A 19,203-nucleotide genomic window follows, 5' to 3' on the forward strand; every position below is an offset into this window, starting at 1 on the left:
TATCGATTATAACAATTATAATCCGACCTCAAACGGAGATCGGATTATAACACTAGAATCCAGATCCCCCGCAACGCTGCAGGGGACCTGGATTCCCCTCACTGTCGGCCGGTCTCTCACTTCCGTCTCTCTCTCCCCCTCCCATACACCCCTCTGACTCCCCCCCCTACCATACATCACTCTGCCTCCCTACCCGGCTCCGTTACTGACTTCATAGAAGCCTCAGCGTAAGTGAAGGGCAGTAACGGAGGCTGTCTGTGCGATGCAGACCCCCACCGGCTGACAGAGAGGATGATCCTCTCTGTCAGCCGGTGGGGGTCTGCGCGATGTGCACAGACAGCCTCCGTTACTCACCTTCACTTACGCTGAGGCTTCTATGAAGCTGCAGTGAAAGTTCCTGTCAGTAACGGAGCCGGGTAGAGAGGCAGAGTGGTGTATGGGAGGGGGGAGGAGTCAGAGGGGTGTATGGGAGCCACCCTCCCATACACCACTCTGGCTCCTCCCCCTACCATTCGGCACTCTGCCTCTCTACCCGGCTCCCTGGTGTCTTGTGAACCTCCGTGGCTGACAGGAGGCAGAGTGGAGTATGGGAGGGGGGAGGAGGCAAAGTGATGTATGGGAGGGGGAGGAGGCAGAGTGGAGTATGGGAGGGGGCAAAGTGGTATATGGGAGGGGGAGGAGGCAGAGTGATGTATGGGAGGGGGAGGAGGCAGAGTGGAGTATGGGAGGGGGGAGGAGGCAGAGTGGTGTATGGGAGGGGGAGGAGGCAGAGTGGAGTATGGGAGGGGGGAGGAGGCAGAGTGGTGTATGGGAGGGGGGAGGAGGCAGAGTGGTGTATGGGTGAGTTATAGTGGTGTATGGGGGGTATTATGAATTTCAGGGCATATAGGGGGTATAAGGCATATCAGGGGGGTATAAAACATATCTGGGGGTAAAAGGTATATCAGGGGGCTCAGTTGCATATCACTGGCATATAAGAGGTATAAGGCATATATGGGGGCAGAGTGGCAAGCTGGGGGTCAGATGTGCATAACCGGGGGCAGTTTGGTAAATAAAAAAAATTTAAACAAGGCTTTTTTCTCATAGTTTTTATTAAATACGAAAAAGTTAACATATGAATTAATATTTACTAATAACTTTGTATTAAGACCTAGTTTGAGAAACACTGTGTTTGGGTTCTTGTAGCTTTTATTATTATGTCAGTAAAATAAGAAGGTGAATAGAGAGAGGCCATTGCAATAAAGAGATGAAAGTGTAAATTGTACGTTTTTTTATTACATTATTTTAAATAAAAAAAAAATTAAATTTTTTTATCCGATTAATCGATTAATCGAAAAAATAATCGGCCAACTAATCGATTATTAAAATAGTCGTTAGTTGCAGCCCTAAACCTGTCTCTTTAAAAGTTTTTTTTCCTCCTTTAACTGCTGATGTACCTAAATGATAAATATTAAGATTAAATTATTATAGTTGAAGTGATTTCTGGTATATAGTCACACCATGTTAATTTACAGAAATAATAATAATAATAAATAATAAAAGATTCTAATTCCCTACATAAGATCTTGAACCTTCTTTCACTCATTGAAATCTCAGGTTTGTGACGCTTAACGGACCCGGTTCCTTTTTGTATAATAAATGCTTGAAACTCTGCAGGTATCCATTGGCAGAAAGGGTCGTAGATCTTGAATATATAAAATGAGTAATCTGACAGGGCATGAAAACACCTCTGTAAGACTGAACAGTGATAATGGGGCACAAAGCATGTTACTTTGTGTCTCGAACTGTTAATTATTCTTGTCTTGAAAGACAAAGGTTTGCAAGGATCCCGGTTGCTTTTCGCTCCCTCTGTCATCTGTCGTTTGGGAAAGAGTCCTAATTTGGAGGGGGTACATAACTATTTGTCAATGTTGCTGGTTTGCCAAAAATAAATTAAACCATTAATTACTACATTTTTGAGCAGCTGTTAATACACTGGAATACGGGAATTGAACATTAGACTGCTGGTGGAATTGATGCACTATTAGAGACACGGCGCGTTCATCGACCGCTTTCAGTGAGAATAAAGGTGAAATGTATAACTTCACTAAAAAAGTTAAAGACCATATGTGCTGGATCAGAAGAATTTAAAGGGGCGCTCCCACCATACTTTCAGGACCTTCAGTTATTGTCGTGTTCTTGTAAGGAATATGTAATATTTTTTGTTTGCAGAAAAGTCTGTTTCGATGTTTTACTTGATTACTTACCTAGCCGTGATCCTCTGTTTGTGAAGCTCTCTCGACCTGGAAGTTGCTTGGAGGCACATGATGCCTTCTTCAAATGAGGTATCAAGCCTCGTATTGTAGCAAAAATAGCGCCAACATGAAAATAAGATGTATATCGGGGGAAACAAAGGTGAGAGCTTCCCTTTATAGGTTGAGCTCTCTTGTATGTTAACCCTCTCGTGACAATTGATGCGCAAAATAGAAAAGATACAGTTGACGGTACAGTACAGTCCATACAGTAGATGATCTGACCAAAATCATAACTAAAGAAAGCTCTTGTCCTGAAAAAAAATGTACAAAAAATTGTGAGGGTACACTGAATGAGAGAAGAGAATTACAGCTAAACACAAACACTAAAGAAATGTTCAAACAAAGTCACAAAGAGCAAAGTAAAGCAAATAAACTCCAGCAGATCTGGGTAGCAGAGGCTTAACCACATAAAAACAGTTTGTCGGTTGTCTACGGCAACAACCTATCAGTGGCGCCTTCCAAGCTTCTTCTTACAAAGCGTGAATGAGGCAACTTTTTTATGTGAAGAATTGTGAATTTGGGTGTTAAACAGGACCTATTTTTCTATTGGGTCATTTAGTTATGTGTTCCATTCAGCAGAGTAGATAGACCTGTAACAGTACAACTCTTTAACCCTTTGCAGTTCGTCATATCTGCTGTCTTTTAAAAACCTGAAAATGGGTAAATATGCTCTTAAATTGAATAAATAAATTGCAGCTTTGTACCTTCGGTACACCAATACATCCGTTTAGATTTGGCTGTGTTTAAATTGGAAATTTTGTATTTGATCGATTCCAACTCGCGCTCAATTATATTCTACTAAATTAACATAATTCAACAGATGTTGATATTTTAATGTTTTCTGGCATTCAGGTTTTGGACAGCTGTCTCCGAGCTTAGGGAAAAAGCAAACATTTAGAGTTAAATGCTGAACATATGTTTAAATAACTAATTAGAGGGGAAAAGAAAACAATGCATTATCCTTTCTAAGGACAGTAGGTGAGCAATGCCAAGTTTTTGGAATGTTTTGATTCACAATTCTAGTTCTGGAATCTCTGGAGGGAATGAATTGTAAAAAGCATGATAAATAGCCCGAGAGGCAGGACAAAGAACACGGAGTCTTTTGTATTGAGGATAGCCGCTGGACACGTACACCTGTACATGAACGCACACGTCACCAAACTCGTTACGCTGTAGCTCAAAGCGGATTGGGATACCTGTAAATATCTGCCTTTAATATGATGAACCAGGTTTTTTTTTTTAAATTTAGGAGGCGATAGGAAGCAGAATGTAAAGCAGACCCTTTCAGAGAACTTCAACTTGGGGGAAAAGTTTCCTACAGGCATTAAATGTTTTTTTTTCCGAAAATGTATGTAATGGGTTTAAAAATCATAGAACCTCATGTTATGTGTACACCACGGGAGCAGTAATTCTTCCTCATATGTTAAAAGACCATGTGAAAAGAATATAACCATATAATGCTAGTAATTTACAGCATTAGAAGCTATTTTATTATACATACATACATACATACATACACACACGCACTACCATTGCAAATTTAGGGAGCACTTAGCTTTTTTTATGGATCTATAAATAGAAATCTTTTAGTTTTTTAGGACTTTTACTTCAATAATTATATGTAACTAATATATAATTAAATAATTTCATTTCCCTGATTTTTAAAATCACCTCATATGTGCGTGATTTGTGCTTGCTACAAAAGTCAAAACCGACCCGTAGTTAACATCCAAGAGAGTATTTCACCAGGTCTTGCAGAGTTACACATGACCAGGGCAATGACTTTCAGAGGTCCTCCAGACAATGACCAGGCAGCCTGAAGCATGCAGAGGCGTACTGTGATGTGTAGATTAGGACCTTCCATGTTGTCCTTATGGTTCTTAAGGCTTGAAAAATGTCCAAATGCGCCAACAGGTTGGGAATATAGGACCTATAATTCTAGCTGCCTTCTGAACTAACGATGATGCCACCTGGCAGAGCCTTATTTATAAGGTTGTCCCACTTTTGGATCTGCTGCACCTATGGTTATATTACATTCTTGAACACCAAATGAGAACATTTACAGTAATCCTTGTTTGACCTGGAAAGAAAAGATCACCTTACAAAAAAAACCCCCAAAACACTATTCTATTTTAATGCAAACCATTTGATTGCTGTTATAAGCCCACACTAGAGAAGTCCAAGCTAATGGAGTATTCAGTAATACTTCAAGCCATAATTAACGGCCCAATTCTTGGCTTCCCCGTATAAGTTCACATGACGGTGGCTTGTGTAACCCTTTTACCTCCCGCTGCCAGGACGTGGCTGATATGTTGACACTTGCAGGCCTGCTCTGCTGTTGTGCAGCTGATGCCCTGTCTGTGCTCATATTTTTCTTATTGACAATGAGTGTTCTTGCCAAACGCCAGGGACCATAGTCACATCTGTTTGTTTCCTGAGCTTGTCTGGGTCTGCTCAGGAACACTTCTTGTCCACAGGGCAGTTTTAAGTAGGCTTAATCCTCTCAAAATTCTCTCTTTCTGAATATATAAAATCAGGCGACAAGTTCCTGTTATCTTCCCTTGAAAATAATGATTCCGTTTGACGTGGTTTTACTCCAGACCTTGTCGCCATCACGTTCAAAGCCAGCTTGCGAGACAAGGTGCTCCCCCCCCCATATAATCAGTTCTCCATATACTTCACACGCTGCCAGGTTCAGCTAAGATATCATCTTACGTAGAAGAAAAGAACAAGAAATCGTGATCTTTAATTTGTACACAATGCAAAATTATTACAGTGAAAAGTTTTAGTGTTTTTATTTATTTTCAGGAGGTGGATTTTCACTATTTAACTTTGGTAGTTTTGTTACTATAACTTAAAAAAAAAAACAAAAAACTTTTATTTAGAAAATAAAACTATAAAACATTTTTCAAGCATAAAAAAGTTGTTTTAAAACCTGTTCCGTAGTGTCCCAACCATTCTGAACCACCCAACAGATAATTCTGTGTGCCAAGAAAGGGTAAAGCTATATCGTATAGGTACAACCCTTCCTAAAGTTCACTTTATATTTTTTAATCAGTGTCCTTTTTATTTGCTTAACTGTTCAATCTATTTTCAGTTTTAAAAACTCAAAATAAACCGGAACAATTAAGTGTTTCATTTCTGTTTTTAAATGTACATGGTTTTTACTTCTCTTAAAATAGAATGGCGTACGTCTGGCAGTAATTATTTTTATCATAGTAGCATTTTTGTGAACAGAGTTTCAGATTTTGATATTTATTATTCCAAAAATAATTATGTTTAAAAAAAAAAATCTTATTACCGTTGGTCTCGAACTAACACCTTTCCCATTTAGTGGATTTCATCTTTCGTTTTAGGTCTCGTTATGACCATGCGATCATTCCTCTGTGCTTTATCACACGGCCTCAGTTTAATTATCAAATTCAGACAATATTTTTTATCTGTGTATGGAAGCCGAGGGAGCAAACACTTTCTCACCTTGGCTCTTGATCAAAGTGTTGAGCTCTGCAAAGACAAACGATTCATTTATTATGAAGGAACAAGCCTGCCTTTCAGACATACATTGATTTTAAATTAAAAAGCAACTACTATGTTCTACATGAGGGGTGACAACAATAACAAAGTAGTCTTTACCTAATGCTATAGCTTAGAGCTCTATTGTTTGTGCCTTTAACCCCTTAATGACAATTGCCGGTCCTGGCACGGCACGGAAAAGCATGTGCTTTACGACAATTGACGTGCCAGGACCGGCACGTCTTTAAACGGGTGCAGAAAGCGATCTACTATCGCTTTCTGCACCCAAAAAGCGTTGCTGAATGCCTCGACCTGGAGGCATTCAGCAACGCCGCGATCGGCACGAAGGGGCCATCTCTGGCCCCTCCACGGGGCGTCAACATCCGCCATACTTTGTATGGCGGCGGACGCCCGTTTTAAAAGCGTTTAGGAGGCGATCGACGATCGCCTCCTAAACTTAAATGGTGTCGCTGGAATGCCTCGATCAGGAGGCATCCAGCGACACCAAACACTAACCTTTTGATGGGCTGTGACCGCTCCGGAGAGCGGTCACAGCCGCAGCTGCCGGCAATCTTCGCCATCAAGGAAGATGGCCGCCGTCCTGTAACAGGAACCACAAATTTTAAAAGTTCGCTAGATAGTCCAGACCATCTAGAGAACTTTGGCTCCACTTGCAGGTTGAATACAGGTACTGCATTCACCATGCAAGTCAATGGAGCCCAGCTTTCTAATCACAGTGTGATTAGTAAAAATAAATTAAAAAATAAAATAAAATTAATAATAATTAGAAAAAAATAGTAAAAAAACAGTAAAATGTAAAAATCATTTCCCACTGATGTCACTATCAGGGGAACCTCCAAGTTGAAAAAAAATGTTAAATTTTTTTTAAAAAAAAATAAAAAAAAAATATATATATATATAAAAAATATATTTTTGTGAGCAAGTCCTAAAATTAGCATATTAGCTTAAAACAATTCTCGCATGGAAAGAGTTAAAATACTGGCATATTAAATGCCCGTGGGGTGTCTACTTTTAAAAAATGTATGATTTGATGGGGTAAATTGAATGGGCCAGGTTCAACAACGTCCCAATTAACACAGGGGGAAGGATGGCCACACATCTAATTTCCAATTAGAAAAATGCACACGTACCAAATGTGGCCTTTTAGTTCCCCCAAAAAATGACACACCCATGCATGTGGGGTATCACTGTACTCAGGAGATGTTGCTGAACACATTATGGGGTGTCGTGTGACAGCGGCATATACCAGGAGCTGTAAATTCATACATAAAGTAGGTGTGTGTGGGAAAAATACACACACAAAAATATTACTGCAAACTTTGAAAAAATGCTGGTGGTAAAATATGTGCATGCAAAGAGTTAAAATACCAGCATTTAAAATACCCTGTGGTGTCTAGTTTTGAAAAATATATGGTTTTGTTGGGCACACTGAAATGGCCTGGCTCAAAGATGTACCAAATAGGGCATGGGCAGTGGATCCCAAATGCCAAAGTTCAACATTGAAAAAAGCGCATGCCCCAAATGTGGCCCTTGTGCCCCAAAACAGCCAGGCAAAATCATTCATGTGAGGTATCGCTGTACTCAGGAGATGTTGCTGAACACATATTGGGGTGTTTTGTGATAGTGACATATACGAGAACATTTTAATTCATACCTGAATTCAAATGTGTGTGGAAAACCAAATGCAAAAAAATGACTACCACAAAGTTTGACAAAGACTGGTGGTAGATATGGTGCATGGAAAGAGTTAAAATACTAGCATTTGGAATACCCTGGGCTGTCTAGTTTTCAAAAATATATGACTTGATGGGGTAAATTGCATTGGCCGGGTTCAAAGATACCCGAAATGGCACATGGGGGGAAGAATTACCAGATTTGGAAAAAATGGCTTTGAAATAGCAAAACGCTACCTGTACTTATTGCCCCATAATGGGTAGAAAAAAGCAAAAAAACATAAAAACATTGGGTATTTCTAAACTCAGGACAAATAGTAGAATCTATTTAGCAGGTTTTTTCATTACCTTTTATAGATGAGTAAAAGATTTTTCAACTAAAAGTTAGAAACAGTCATTTTTTTCTAAATTTTTCACCATATTTTATAATTTTTTTAATAGTAAATAATATGATACAATCAAAACAATGTCATCTAAAGAAAGCCCTTCTTGTCCTGAAAAAAAACAATATCTAATGTGTGTGGGTTCAGTAAACGGGAAAGAAGAAAATTACAGCTAAACACGAGCAGCGCAGAAATGTTAAAAAGGCCATTGTCACAAAGGGTACAAAAAGTAAAATCAGCCTTTGTCTCGAAGGGGTTAAAGAGCAGGGTGTTTCGGTCCAACCTGTGTGCCGTAATGTCGCTGATCAATAATCCTGATATCTCAATGCGGTCGAGCAGATAATCAATTATAAAGATAATTACAGAAGCAAAGCAAGCACTTATTTGTAGAAGTCTGTGAGATCAATCTGTATGTGTGTATGTGTGTATATATATATATATATATATATATATATATATATATATATATATATATATATATAATTTATTTTTTATTTTTCCCCCTAACTTTTTTTGCTCACATGCCTATTTTTCATTAATTTTTATGTAGCCAAAACAGGCACCAAAAATAAAGAGAAAAGGCAATACAGTCTTCATGTGCAGCTCTTGTAGATAAGTGTTGGATGATATGAATGGTTAATGTAGAATAAAGAGGGAAAATATAGATGTAGACATGTGTTTGAACTCTGGGTATAACCCGTAGTCTCCGGGTGAATTATTGCTTCCCTGGGTCTCAGTCGCCCTCCTCTTTCTGGGGCAGGGCAGCGGCTATGCCCACTCCTCGCCCAGTTTCCTTTTCACTGCCCGTGCGAACCCATTTAATGCTGTCTGATGTTATCCCAGCTCCTTTTAATCGCTACAGAAGCCCTTGTGCGTTGCTAACCCCACAGTTATAGACGCTAAACAAACGTATAGTGGTTAGAGGCACAGCTATAGGGGGAGCTGTACTGCGACAATTTTACTTGTTGATAGCTTCGTATGCAAGTCATAAACTAATTTTCTGCTGCTATTTTTTATATACAGTACTGTTACGTTTAGGCTTGTAGGACAATGATATACTCATGTCCAGCAAACATGACCTTCTAGAAAAGGGGCATCAATCGGGGAAAGAGGGGCACAGGGAGTTGGGGTCCAAATGAGGGGATTGGCCCTCCTCAATAAGAAACAGACATTGTGTGTAAAACATGAAAGCCTATCAATTATTTGTTCGAAGGATATGTAGGATTAGTTCGGTAATGTTCTTCTGTTGGTTCCTCCCCATCCCTGGCACCTGATTGCTTCTGCCGCGATAGACAATGGGAAATAGCAGGCAGGAAATTAGTTGATAGGCTAGTTTTGCCACCTTTCGCTACAGATCTAATGGTCAATAAGTTTACATGGTTCCTTTATAAAGCGATTGGCATACAAAAAACAGAGTATTTAGTTATGCTACAAAGCTCTTTTATTTTATTTATGGAAATGTCCTATTTTGTTGCTCGTAAAGAGGAAATCACACTGACACACGGTTTGAGGTTGTCACAATAGACTTAAAATCTACTTGTAACATACTATCCACCCTAATGACTGTTTTTCTCAGAATGTATGTTTCGTTCCTCCAAAAAAGCTTGGACATGAAGAGCTTATGATCGTTAAAAGAGGTTTTATAGCGTAAATAATATAGGAAGCTGTGCATTAAACATGTTATAGTCTAATAAATACACAATCTGCTTTTGAAAATGTAAAATAAGCGCCTATTTATTTTCGACCCCTCCGAAAAACATCTCGTTGTACCAAAATCCAGCAAACCGTTTTCAAGAGCAAGCAGAAAAATGAGGTTGATGCAACAAGGTGCTTCAAGCTATTAGCCAAGATTGTATATTATATCGCTTGCCACCGAGAATAATATCCCTTTTCGCATATTACTTTTAAATAAATGGATAGCGACGTTCCTGTAATAAACCCGGATCTGACAATAAGACATTAGTAACCAATTGATAACCCACAAACAATATTGTGATCGCCTTTAGTTAATTAATCCTGGCCGTTCATCTGTCATAGACCCGAGCGCATGTTTTAATTTTTTATTTTTACGTTGAGGTAGGAAGATTGCCAGGTCTGGAAATTAAAAAGCATTGGTTTTATATTATTCATTCTAGTAACAATTTATGATGGTGTGTTTATATGCTGAACGCTTGTCAACAAACATAATTATGTTTTGATATAAACATGATTGGTGGCCGTATTATGCGGCTTTATCTTGGTTTGGAAAGTTTTAGTTTAAGCTCAGATTATTTAGGGCATTAATTTGCCTGACTTTTTTTTTTCCTTAACAGTTTTCTTTGTTGATTACTTGCAGGCAAACAAGCGTCCACTTAGGATCTTTGTTCATGGGGGACATCAAACGAAGAAGGAAGGCTGCTCCACTTCCAGGGCCTACAGCAGCTGGTAAGGAAGACCCAACAAAGCTCGACATTATGGATATTTACGCTGGGAATCCCAGGATCGCTTGTAGCTACTTAGCGCTGGTTCTCTTTTGGTTCTAGGGTTTCTTAGGGTAGATGTAGCCACCTTGAAACATTCTAAATGTTTAAGATATTAACATCCAAATCCGATCAATAGTGATATTTTACTTGGGCTCTCAGCAGTGTTCTAACCTAATGTTTCTCAAGGAACTCCATGAAGAAAAGTATTAGTATCAAGCTTCCCGTTACAGAATCTGATCAGTAAATGTTAGACTTGTTAGTTCTTTGTATTCGACAAAATTTGTCCATCTTCGGATCGGATTATATTCGTCCAACGTTTTCAGAAATCCCATTCACCGTGACAAAAAAAACAAGAAATGAACCCGTAGAAGTAGTTGAAGCAAAACGGCGAGATTCTCGTCCTCTTAGTGTAGTTAAAATGGCGGCTGCAGCGATGAACACACGAATTAGAATTTTCATATTAGCACATTCGTTTTTCGTTTCTTTCATCTGATGTTGGACAAAACGGTAAACTTCGGCACGAAAACTTGCAAGTCTAGTAAATGTTGGCACGCTTGGCTTTTAATGACAATAGCAAAATTTAGAAGTCCAGAAGGGACTGCTCTCATCGCTTATATGAAAGCCAACTTCTGATTAGATGAGTGCTAGAATGCCGAAGATAATTGACCGGGGAATGTAGCGAGGAGAGTAAATTAATAGCAGTTCCCGGTGTGCTATACTATATCAGGAAGATATGTTAAAGTTGCTGTTCCACTTGCTGGACTTCAGCATCCGCAACACTATTGAGTTTGCCAGTGCGGACCTAAGATTAAAGCCTCTCCTGGCATGAAAGGAAGAGTGTTAACCACTTGTAACAAACGCAGCGTGTACGATATTAAATCCCACCATAAATCGCCCATCTGGGTGTTAAAAAAACGCACAAGACCCGTTCTGACAGCTCCACGATATAGCACCTCGCACAAACTCCACTGCAAAGGGCCAATTTTAATTACACTGACACGTAGATACTGAGTCATTTTTACAAAACAACCATGATGAATGAAATGCCCGAAAGGGTCAAGGTGTAAGTGAAATGTAACGTCTTTCTGAGGCAGGGAATATAATTAGGATTACAGGAAAGCGTTGCATTTACAGCTCGCAAACAGAGACAGTAACTGCGCTAAGTGGCTGTAAAGTTTTTAACACATTTATGTGACTTTTATAGCACTTAGAGCCTGAGTTTTTTAGTGTCTGGTATTTAATTTCAGCACATTTGACGATGTTAATTTATACCGTTCCCTGCTCTATGCGCAGTCAGTGGTTTCCCACCCATGTTCCTGCCCCAGAGGCTGATCCACTTCATTCTACATCCGAGAAAGGGCCTTTCGGACACCCAACTCCTTCCAATCAGAGAGAAGACTTATTTTTCTTCACGCCCATTCTATATAAAGTTATTGTACTGGCTGCCTTGGCATGATATGAGTGTGATTGATGTTAGCACCTAGCAATTGTTAGCACTCAGGCTATCATGCTCAGACAGCCAGTACATGCACATCACTTTCAGCTCCCTGTGCCCCCTACACATGCTAACACACACACATTCATTCATTTACTCCCCCACCATACCTGAACTGCAGATCTTCTGGTGCCGCTTGCAGACTTCTGTGGGGGGCCGCTATTTCCCTTTGCGTTGCTCGAGCAGGAACTGAGCGGAGTCATGTGATGCAATGTGCATTAACGTGACTCCACTGGGTTCCTATGTCGCCGCGATGGATCAAGAGACGCTGCTGAGCAAAACAGGTAAGCAGCAGGTGCCCTTTCTAGTAAAAAAAAATCTACTACCACTGTATAAAACGCACCCAATTTTTAGACCCCAAATTGTTCTAAAAAAAAAATAAATAAAAAAAAAAGTGCGTCTTATACATGGGGAAATACGGTAATATGGGGTGTGGATCCTGGAAGACTTTCCAGAAAATAATCCAGCAAAGTAGACTTCATGGCTTTAGGCTGAGCCCTCCTTAATTCAGTGGGATATTGGTCACAACTCTAGGTAAAGGCAGTTTGGAAAAACATTACTAGAGTATGTCTATCTTCAAGCAGTAATGTAGGTGTGCTCCAAGGCCAAGGCAGGGCTCCAGAAAGTGGTTTACCAACAGTTCCCCCATTCCAGATGGGATGAAGACATTCAAATGTGGCCTTGCAGGTGCGCGTATCCACAGATGATCCTCAAAGAGCATCTTCAAATGATTCCCCATGTAAGTAGCCAAATCACGACGCAATCGGCATACCCTTCATCAGTCTCTAAGAACTAATACTCGAATACTTGAGTTGTTGAAAATGTACAAAAAGTATATTTCAGCCTCATAGTAATAACAAGCAACAGATTTCCATTTTTATACCAACCGGATTAAAACAGTAAACCGTAGTGTTTTCCAAGACATGCCGCTTTTAAAGCGATAGAATTAATAACTGCACAATATTTGACATTTTCCAAAATTTTTTATTTATTTTTTTTTTCTATCCAAGTTTGGCCAATAGTTTGAAGATGGTTTGTTTTTTCCCTCAGGAACAAAGTTATTTTTCCCCCCAAAATAAAATGCTGTATATATGTACTATATTTACATTGTAATTGGAAACCTCTTCACTGGGCCACCATCTTTTAATATCCTGTAATTTTATTGAGTGGTTTGTAATCAAGGTTTTTATACATTAAAGATGGATATTAAAAATTCAGAAGCATCTAAACTAAATATATTAACCTTTTTTTATTGATCAAGTGATAAGCATAACTTCAAATTTTTTGCCTCCTAAATTTTGTTTGATTATTACTATATAATTAACATTTAGAATATAAGGGGCATTATCATAAAAGCAAAAGGAGTGCATGTAAATGCTGCATGGAGTGGCTTCAAGGAACAACGCCCACAATACTTTTTGCAGGTTTCAGGAAAGCATAGTGTTTTCTTCATCAATACATGTAATCGGGCCAAATTTATATCTTCAGAAGTGCAGCAAAAAAAAGTTGACAGTAGCCAGAAAAATATAAAAAACAAATAAAAAAAAAAACATAACAAAAATCGCGCAATATGTACGTATGAAATGCGGTGTCTAAATTCTTCACACAGATTCACACTTCCCATTCCCACCTTATATATTTATAATGCCACATATAGATTTCTAATACTCGCGTATGTTATTGGATAAACTTTTATTAATTGTGACAAGAACACCCAGCGCACGCGGTCTTGTTTTCACCTTTGTATTTTTGTATTAAGCAGTAAAATAAATATTGATAGAGTTTGCTATTGATTTCTATATTTATGGTATCAGACGTGATTCAAAGTCACATTCCAGAAAGATTTTGTACACCGTTTTTGAGTTGTGAAAAGTACATTCGCGGGTGACACGGACAGGAAGCGCGTGGCTTTTTGACGTTTAGTTTCTGCACCTAACCTTGATAATAAAAATTGCTTATGGCTCTATAAGTCTAAGCAGCAATGGAGTATTTGGTTCAAGTTAGATAGCTTTTATTGGGCTAGCAAAACATGTAAATGTACATAAGCTTTCAGCACCTCAGATGTCTCCTCCACCTGCAGAAAGGACCTCTGAGGTCCAGAACGCTTATGTAATTTCTAATATAGAAGATATTTGCAGTTTAGAAACCGGTTCCTATGAGCCCGTGCTATCCTTGTGGGCAGAAAACCTCATAGAGACGTTCATCCAGTAGAGCATTTGTCTGTAAGGTCAGGCAGTGATGTTGGGTGAGAAGGCCCAGCTTGCAGCCGGCTTTCCAATTCATCCCAAAGGTGTTCGATGGGGTTGAGGTCAGGACTCTGTGCAGCCGGTCAAGTTCTTCCACACCAAACTCATCCTACCACGTCTTTATGAACCTTGCTTTGTGCACCACTATATGGACACAAGTATTTGGGCATACCTATTATTTGAATCGGGTTTTGGCCCCCTTACATCCAGTGAAGGGCAATCGTAATGCTTCAGGATATAAAGACATTTTGGACAATGCAATGCTTCCAACTTTGTGGAAGGCCCTGTTCCAATCCAGCATGACTGTGCCCAGTGCACAAATCAAGGTCCATAAATACATGGTTGGATGAGTGAAGAACTTGACTGGCCCGCCCAGAGGAAAAATGTTCATCTACTATAGAAAGCTTTTAGAAGGACAGACACCCAGTCAGCCAGATAATTGTGTGTCCCATACAACTTATTAAAGTATTATGCAAACATTTTAACATGCATTCTTCAACTTTAAGGAGTAGTTGCAGTGCACCTTCTCTTGTGCCAGTCAGTGCTGGGGCAAGCCAAGATTATGGGGGCATGCAAATAGAGTCCCTCTGTGCATTTGCAAAGGGGGTGTTAATTTAAAGGGCTCTCTCAGCTATTATTCATTAAAGTGCATGTAGTGGCCAAAGTATTAGTTTATTGCTGAAGCCCAAACACAGGAGGTGCTCTCCCCTACCCAGCACCTCTTTGGGAAGAGAAGGATTGATGTCATTATTGAGCTGCCAGTGTGGCCAGACCAAAATGGATCTCGAGCTTAGTTGGATCAGATCATATTATTTAGAAATGAAAGAAGCAGACTTAGTTTATAGTTTTTAGTGTAGTAAGGCAATGGAGTCCATACTCCTAGATGGGACAAACAATGGGAAAGTTGACTGCAAAAAAATATAGTTCATTGTGTAACTGTCATTAACACACAGGTGAAAGGATTGGGCAGAATAAAATCAAATAGCTAAATAATAATAATAAATTAATCTTACATAAGCTTATGGGATCAGTTTACAGGCAGTATGAGGTCTGTTTTAGAAATAATTGAATTCTCCCCCCCCCCCCTATGAAAAGCTGGATAAATCATATTTGCATGTAAAGGTAATTAAGCCCCATGATTTTGGTGGGACTATAGATTCCATTTACCCCCTGGCATTCTTAAATGGGCATTCAGTGCATTACTTGTCTGGAGAAGAGCATTATTCAATTTGCCTTGTTGAATGGGGTCCAATAAAACTAAAAGCCAACTAGAAAAAGGTGCCAACTAATACTGCAAAAGTAAGGGAGGTTTTTTTTATTTTTTTCTCTCAAAAAGGGAATTAAAGCACATGTGTAAAAGACAAACAGCATGTATTACCGCACTTCCATTGGCTGTTTATCCAACATCAATAGAACCTCTTTAGGAGCCAAATTTCTAACAAGCTGCCAATTAGGCTTGGAGTCAGCTGGATAGATTAGCAGCTAAGAGAGACTGATACAAGATTTTCATCTCTTGAGCCAATTATGCCAGCAAATTACCTTCCTCGATACTCCTTGGAAGATCAGATGCAAGGTAATGGAGGGCTTTTAAAAAAAAAAATTGAGTAACGTGGTAAGGGCTGCACTTGTGAAACACGTACAGTGAGTCCATTGTACTTAATGTACAGTATAAGGAAAAATACAGTTGCATCAAACATTTGGATATCCAAGTGCTGAATAAGCCCCAGGAGCCAGGTAGCCATAGAAAAAAGTTTGCTGTCTTCTATTGATCTCTGTGGGTGAATCCCCTGGCTCTTAAAAATTCTGGTACCCAACTTATACATTGGGGGGTTTGGTTGGGATTTTGGAATCAAAAGGGTTGGAACAATGAGCACAATAGTCACTAAGCAATTTAGACTTAGTTTCTATATATTGTTTTTTTCCCATTTGAATTGTCTCAATATTTTTTGTGTATTCTCATCTTTAAACACTGCACTGATTGAGCCAAATGTGACATCTTCAGATTTACAATAATTTGATTCCTTGGCTTTCATATTTGTAATATAGTACAGATAATTTGTAATATTGTAGAGCTTGCAGACTGATGTAGTTTGAGGGGGGACAATGAGGCAAAAGTCTTATCTAACATCTTTAAAAAATGTGTGTGTTTTTACAAGTGTGCCTTTAAGAATATTTAGACCATATTTAAATTTCTAAACTTGAAATACAATGCATGCAAATTCCCTGTTTGTTATTCAGAGTGTATCGGATTAGATGGTCCATGACCGGCCCGTTGAAAGTTTACTTCTAGTAAATGATGGAGACTGGGAATTTCCCAAATCAGTAGTCTTCAAAGACCATTAAATGTCCCCCATCCCAAGACTGCCTAGTTGCCATCTGCAAACCCCTGGTATGTTAGTTGGCTTTTGAGATGTAGTTTGAGATTCCCCCAGCTAGATGCAATAAACCCCTTTAAACGAGGTCTAGGTTACAATTTATGGGTTTGTATTCAGAGAAATCTGAACCTGATTCAATAAATCTTGATCTGGTTTGGTCCCTCAGTCCTAACCTCATTTATAACTATAGACGTTAGAGATGTAATATTATAGAATATACCAAACATACATATTACTTTAGGAAAATGCCCCCTATTTATAATAGGCTGGGTTTTCCAAAGCCGCCTTTAGTAGATCTAAAAAGGTGTCTAAGTTATGTAATCTACTGCGATGAATGTGGGCCTTTTGTGTAATGCTTATTTATTTATTTTTTTAGAAAAAAAAAAATATAATCACCCCATAAGTACATTTTTCCAATGCTGAAACTAGACAAACGCTTTCCTGTATCCTTCAGAATACGTCTGTTTTAATATTAAGAGCCACAAGCTACAAGGGCCGTCTTTCTTAAGCATTAAGCAACATTTGAAATCAGCATATTTGCAAGCTGTTGTCTTCAAAAATGATTAAACAGATGTGTACCCTCCGGCTGCTTTAGACCTCTGATCTGATTTTAGGTTACAGATGGAATTGAATTCATTCGTGGCAATCCTTGTAAAATCACGAGTATCGCTCGGAATGCAAGTGCACGGTTTAAATAGACTCTACCTGTCCTGACAGCTGTTGCACAGAAATGAATGATCTCTCATTTTCATGTAAACTAGCCTTTAATGCTGTCATAAACACCATCTTAAACGGTGGGGAAAACACATTTATCATGTTTTATACTGAGCTCTTTAGAGTGTGTTGCCACCATAACTTACAGGGATATTTCAGTTTGTTATGCGCCTTAACTTAAATCTCTCTTCCCAGCGATTACTTTACAGTGTGCAAGCCTCAATTATTCAAATGTAATTAAAGGAAGAATATATATCTATCGATATATATATATATATATATATATATATATATATATATATATATATATATATAATATAGGTAGATATAGATATTGTGTGTGTAAGGTTGCATTAAATACATTTTGGTTTGTTTTTTAGGGTTCATTGGGGAGAATGCCCAGCCAATCCCAGACAGTAATATTGGAAATCGTATGCTTCAGAACATGGGCTGGACCCCTGGCACAGGACTCGGACCTGAAGGCAAAGGGATATCTGAGCCTATACGAGCTCTTCAAAGGCCAAAGGGACTGGGGCTCGGCTTTAGCTGATGTAAAAACCTCCTGGAAAGTTTATATTGTCAGTAAATATTATTTCTAAAGGTTTTTTTTTTTTTTTTTTTTTCCTGCTTACACAACAGAAGCCAAACAACTTAAAATATCAACACCAGCTCTTCACCTCCAAGAAATATCCATGTTCTCAAAATGGTCTACAGATGCGACTGTGCGAACGTAAACCAATATAGAGCCCCACGTGAACTCCGCACAGAAACTGATACATTCCTTCGCATTACAGGGTCAGAGTTGACCGATGAAAGGTTGAGATTTCAGATATGTTATTACTTTAAGACCATTTAAAAAATCATTTCTAACAATCTATCCCTGGTCAGTGACCAAAAGCAAAGTCTACTGGTCAGACAATCTAGAAGAACAAACTACTTTTAGGTTTTGTTTTTTTTATATTATGGTCTAAAGACGTTTGGACAGCAGAAAAAAAACCTACATGATTTAGACATGAAGCCCTACTGTTCATCTTGATCTACCTATTTAAAAAAGGACATAAAGTTTAGTACTAAAATGTTCCGAATTAAGATCCTAATTAGAGACCCTTTGTGTGTAAGCGTACTTTTGCACTAGCAGAATTACTAATTATACGTGTGTGATATGTGTGTATATATATATATATATATATATATATATATATATATATATATATATATATATATATATATACGACATAAAATGTTTATAGACGGTTGCCTCAGAAAATTATGCGTTTGCATGGCAGGGTTGATGGCGTTCACAGGAAAGTGATTCCTAGTTTTTTTGGGGTTTCCATACACTTTCTTGCCATGTTATGAATTTACGCGCCTCTCCTACACTCTATGCGACACATTCGCTTTAATGACTTCGTTGGTAGCGCAATTGTCTTATTGATTTGCTTATATTTGCAAGCATTATACATTTTTTGGGAAAAGTGATATTGCCAAAATGTTAATTTAACAGTATTTCAGCTCCTGAAGCGGTGATTGCGCACAATGCTAGATATGAGCGTTTTCGCTATTTGTAGATAATTTAGAAACTGAAGCAACCAGTAAAAATGTGTTTTAAGGGGGGACCTATAGATGTGTATTCTATGCCTAATATAGTATACGAGTGTCCCCTATGGAAAGCCAACAATATACAGTATTTCGTAAAGATAACACATCCGTTTAATTCTCGAGCCTTACTCAAAAAAAAATGAATCTTTCTATATTGGTCCCAGAGAAGCTAGTTTTCTAGAAGCACGTGATACGTTTGATCAGCAGATACACAGAACAAGATGTGGAGTTCATACGCTTCCAAGAAGGCAGAGGCCCCTTTTACGTCTATAGAAGGGTCCTCTGAGCTCTTGTATGTCAGTTTACATCTTGCTCTGTAAATGCAGCTTACTGCCAACGCCTAGACAATCAACCATCTCTTCCTTTAGAGAATAGACCGCAGAGTTGTGGTTTTTAACCCCCTATCTTCGCAATCCATTACAAAGGGT

At 38.7% G+C, this 19,203-nt stretch overlaps 1 protein-coding gene across 1 annotated transcript in view; it reads left to right on the top strand.

Moving 5' to 3' along the window:
- The window catches only part of LOC149275866 (G patch domain-containing protein 2-like), a 68,485-nt gene extending 50,759 nt beyond the window's left edge, over positions 1-17,726 (top strand). The window contains exons 9-10 of the mRNA XM_089504221.1: positions 10,220-10,308; positions 17,557-17,726. Of these exons, the coding sequence (XP_089360347.1) occupies positions 10,220-10,308; positions 17,557-17,726 (259 nt within the window). The remainder of the gene's footprint in view (positions 1-10,219; positions 10,309-17,556) is intronic.
- The last annotated feature ends 1,477 nt before the right edge of the window (positions 17,727-19,203 follow it).

Source organism: Sceloporus occidentalis, unplaced genomic scaffold (genome assembly GCF_023333645.1).
Source record: "Sceloporus occidentalis isolate IW3139 unplaced genomic scaffold, rSceOcc1.0.p SCAF_261, whole genome shotgun sequence".
Lineage (NCBI taxonomy): Eukaryota > Metazoa > Chordata > Lepidosauria > Squamata > Phrynosomatidae > Sceloporus > Sceloporus occidentalis.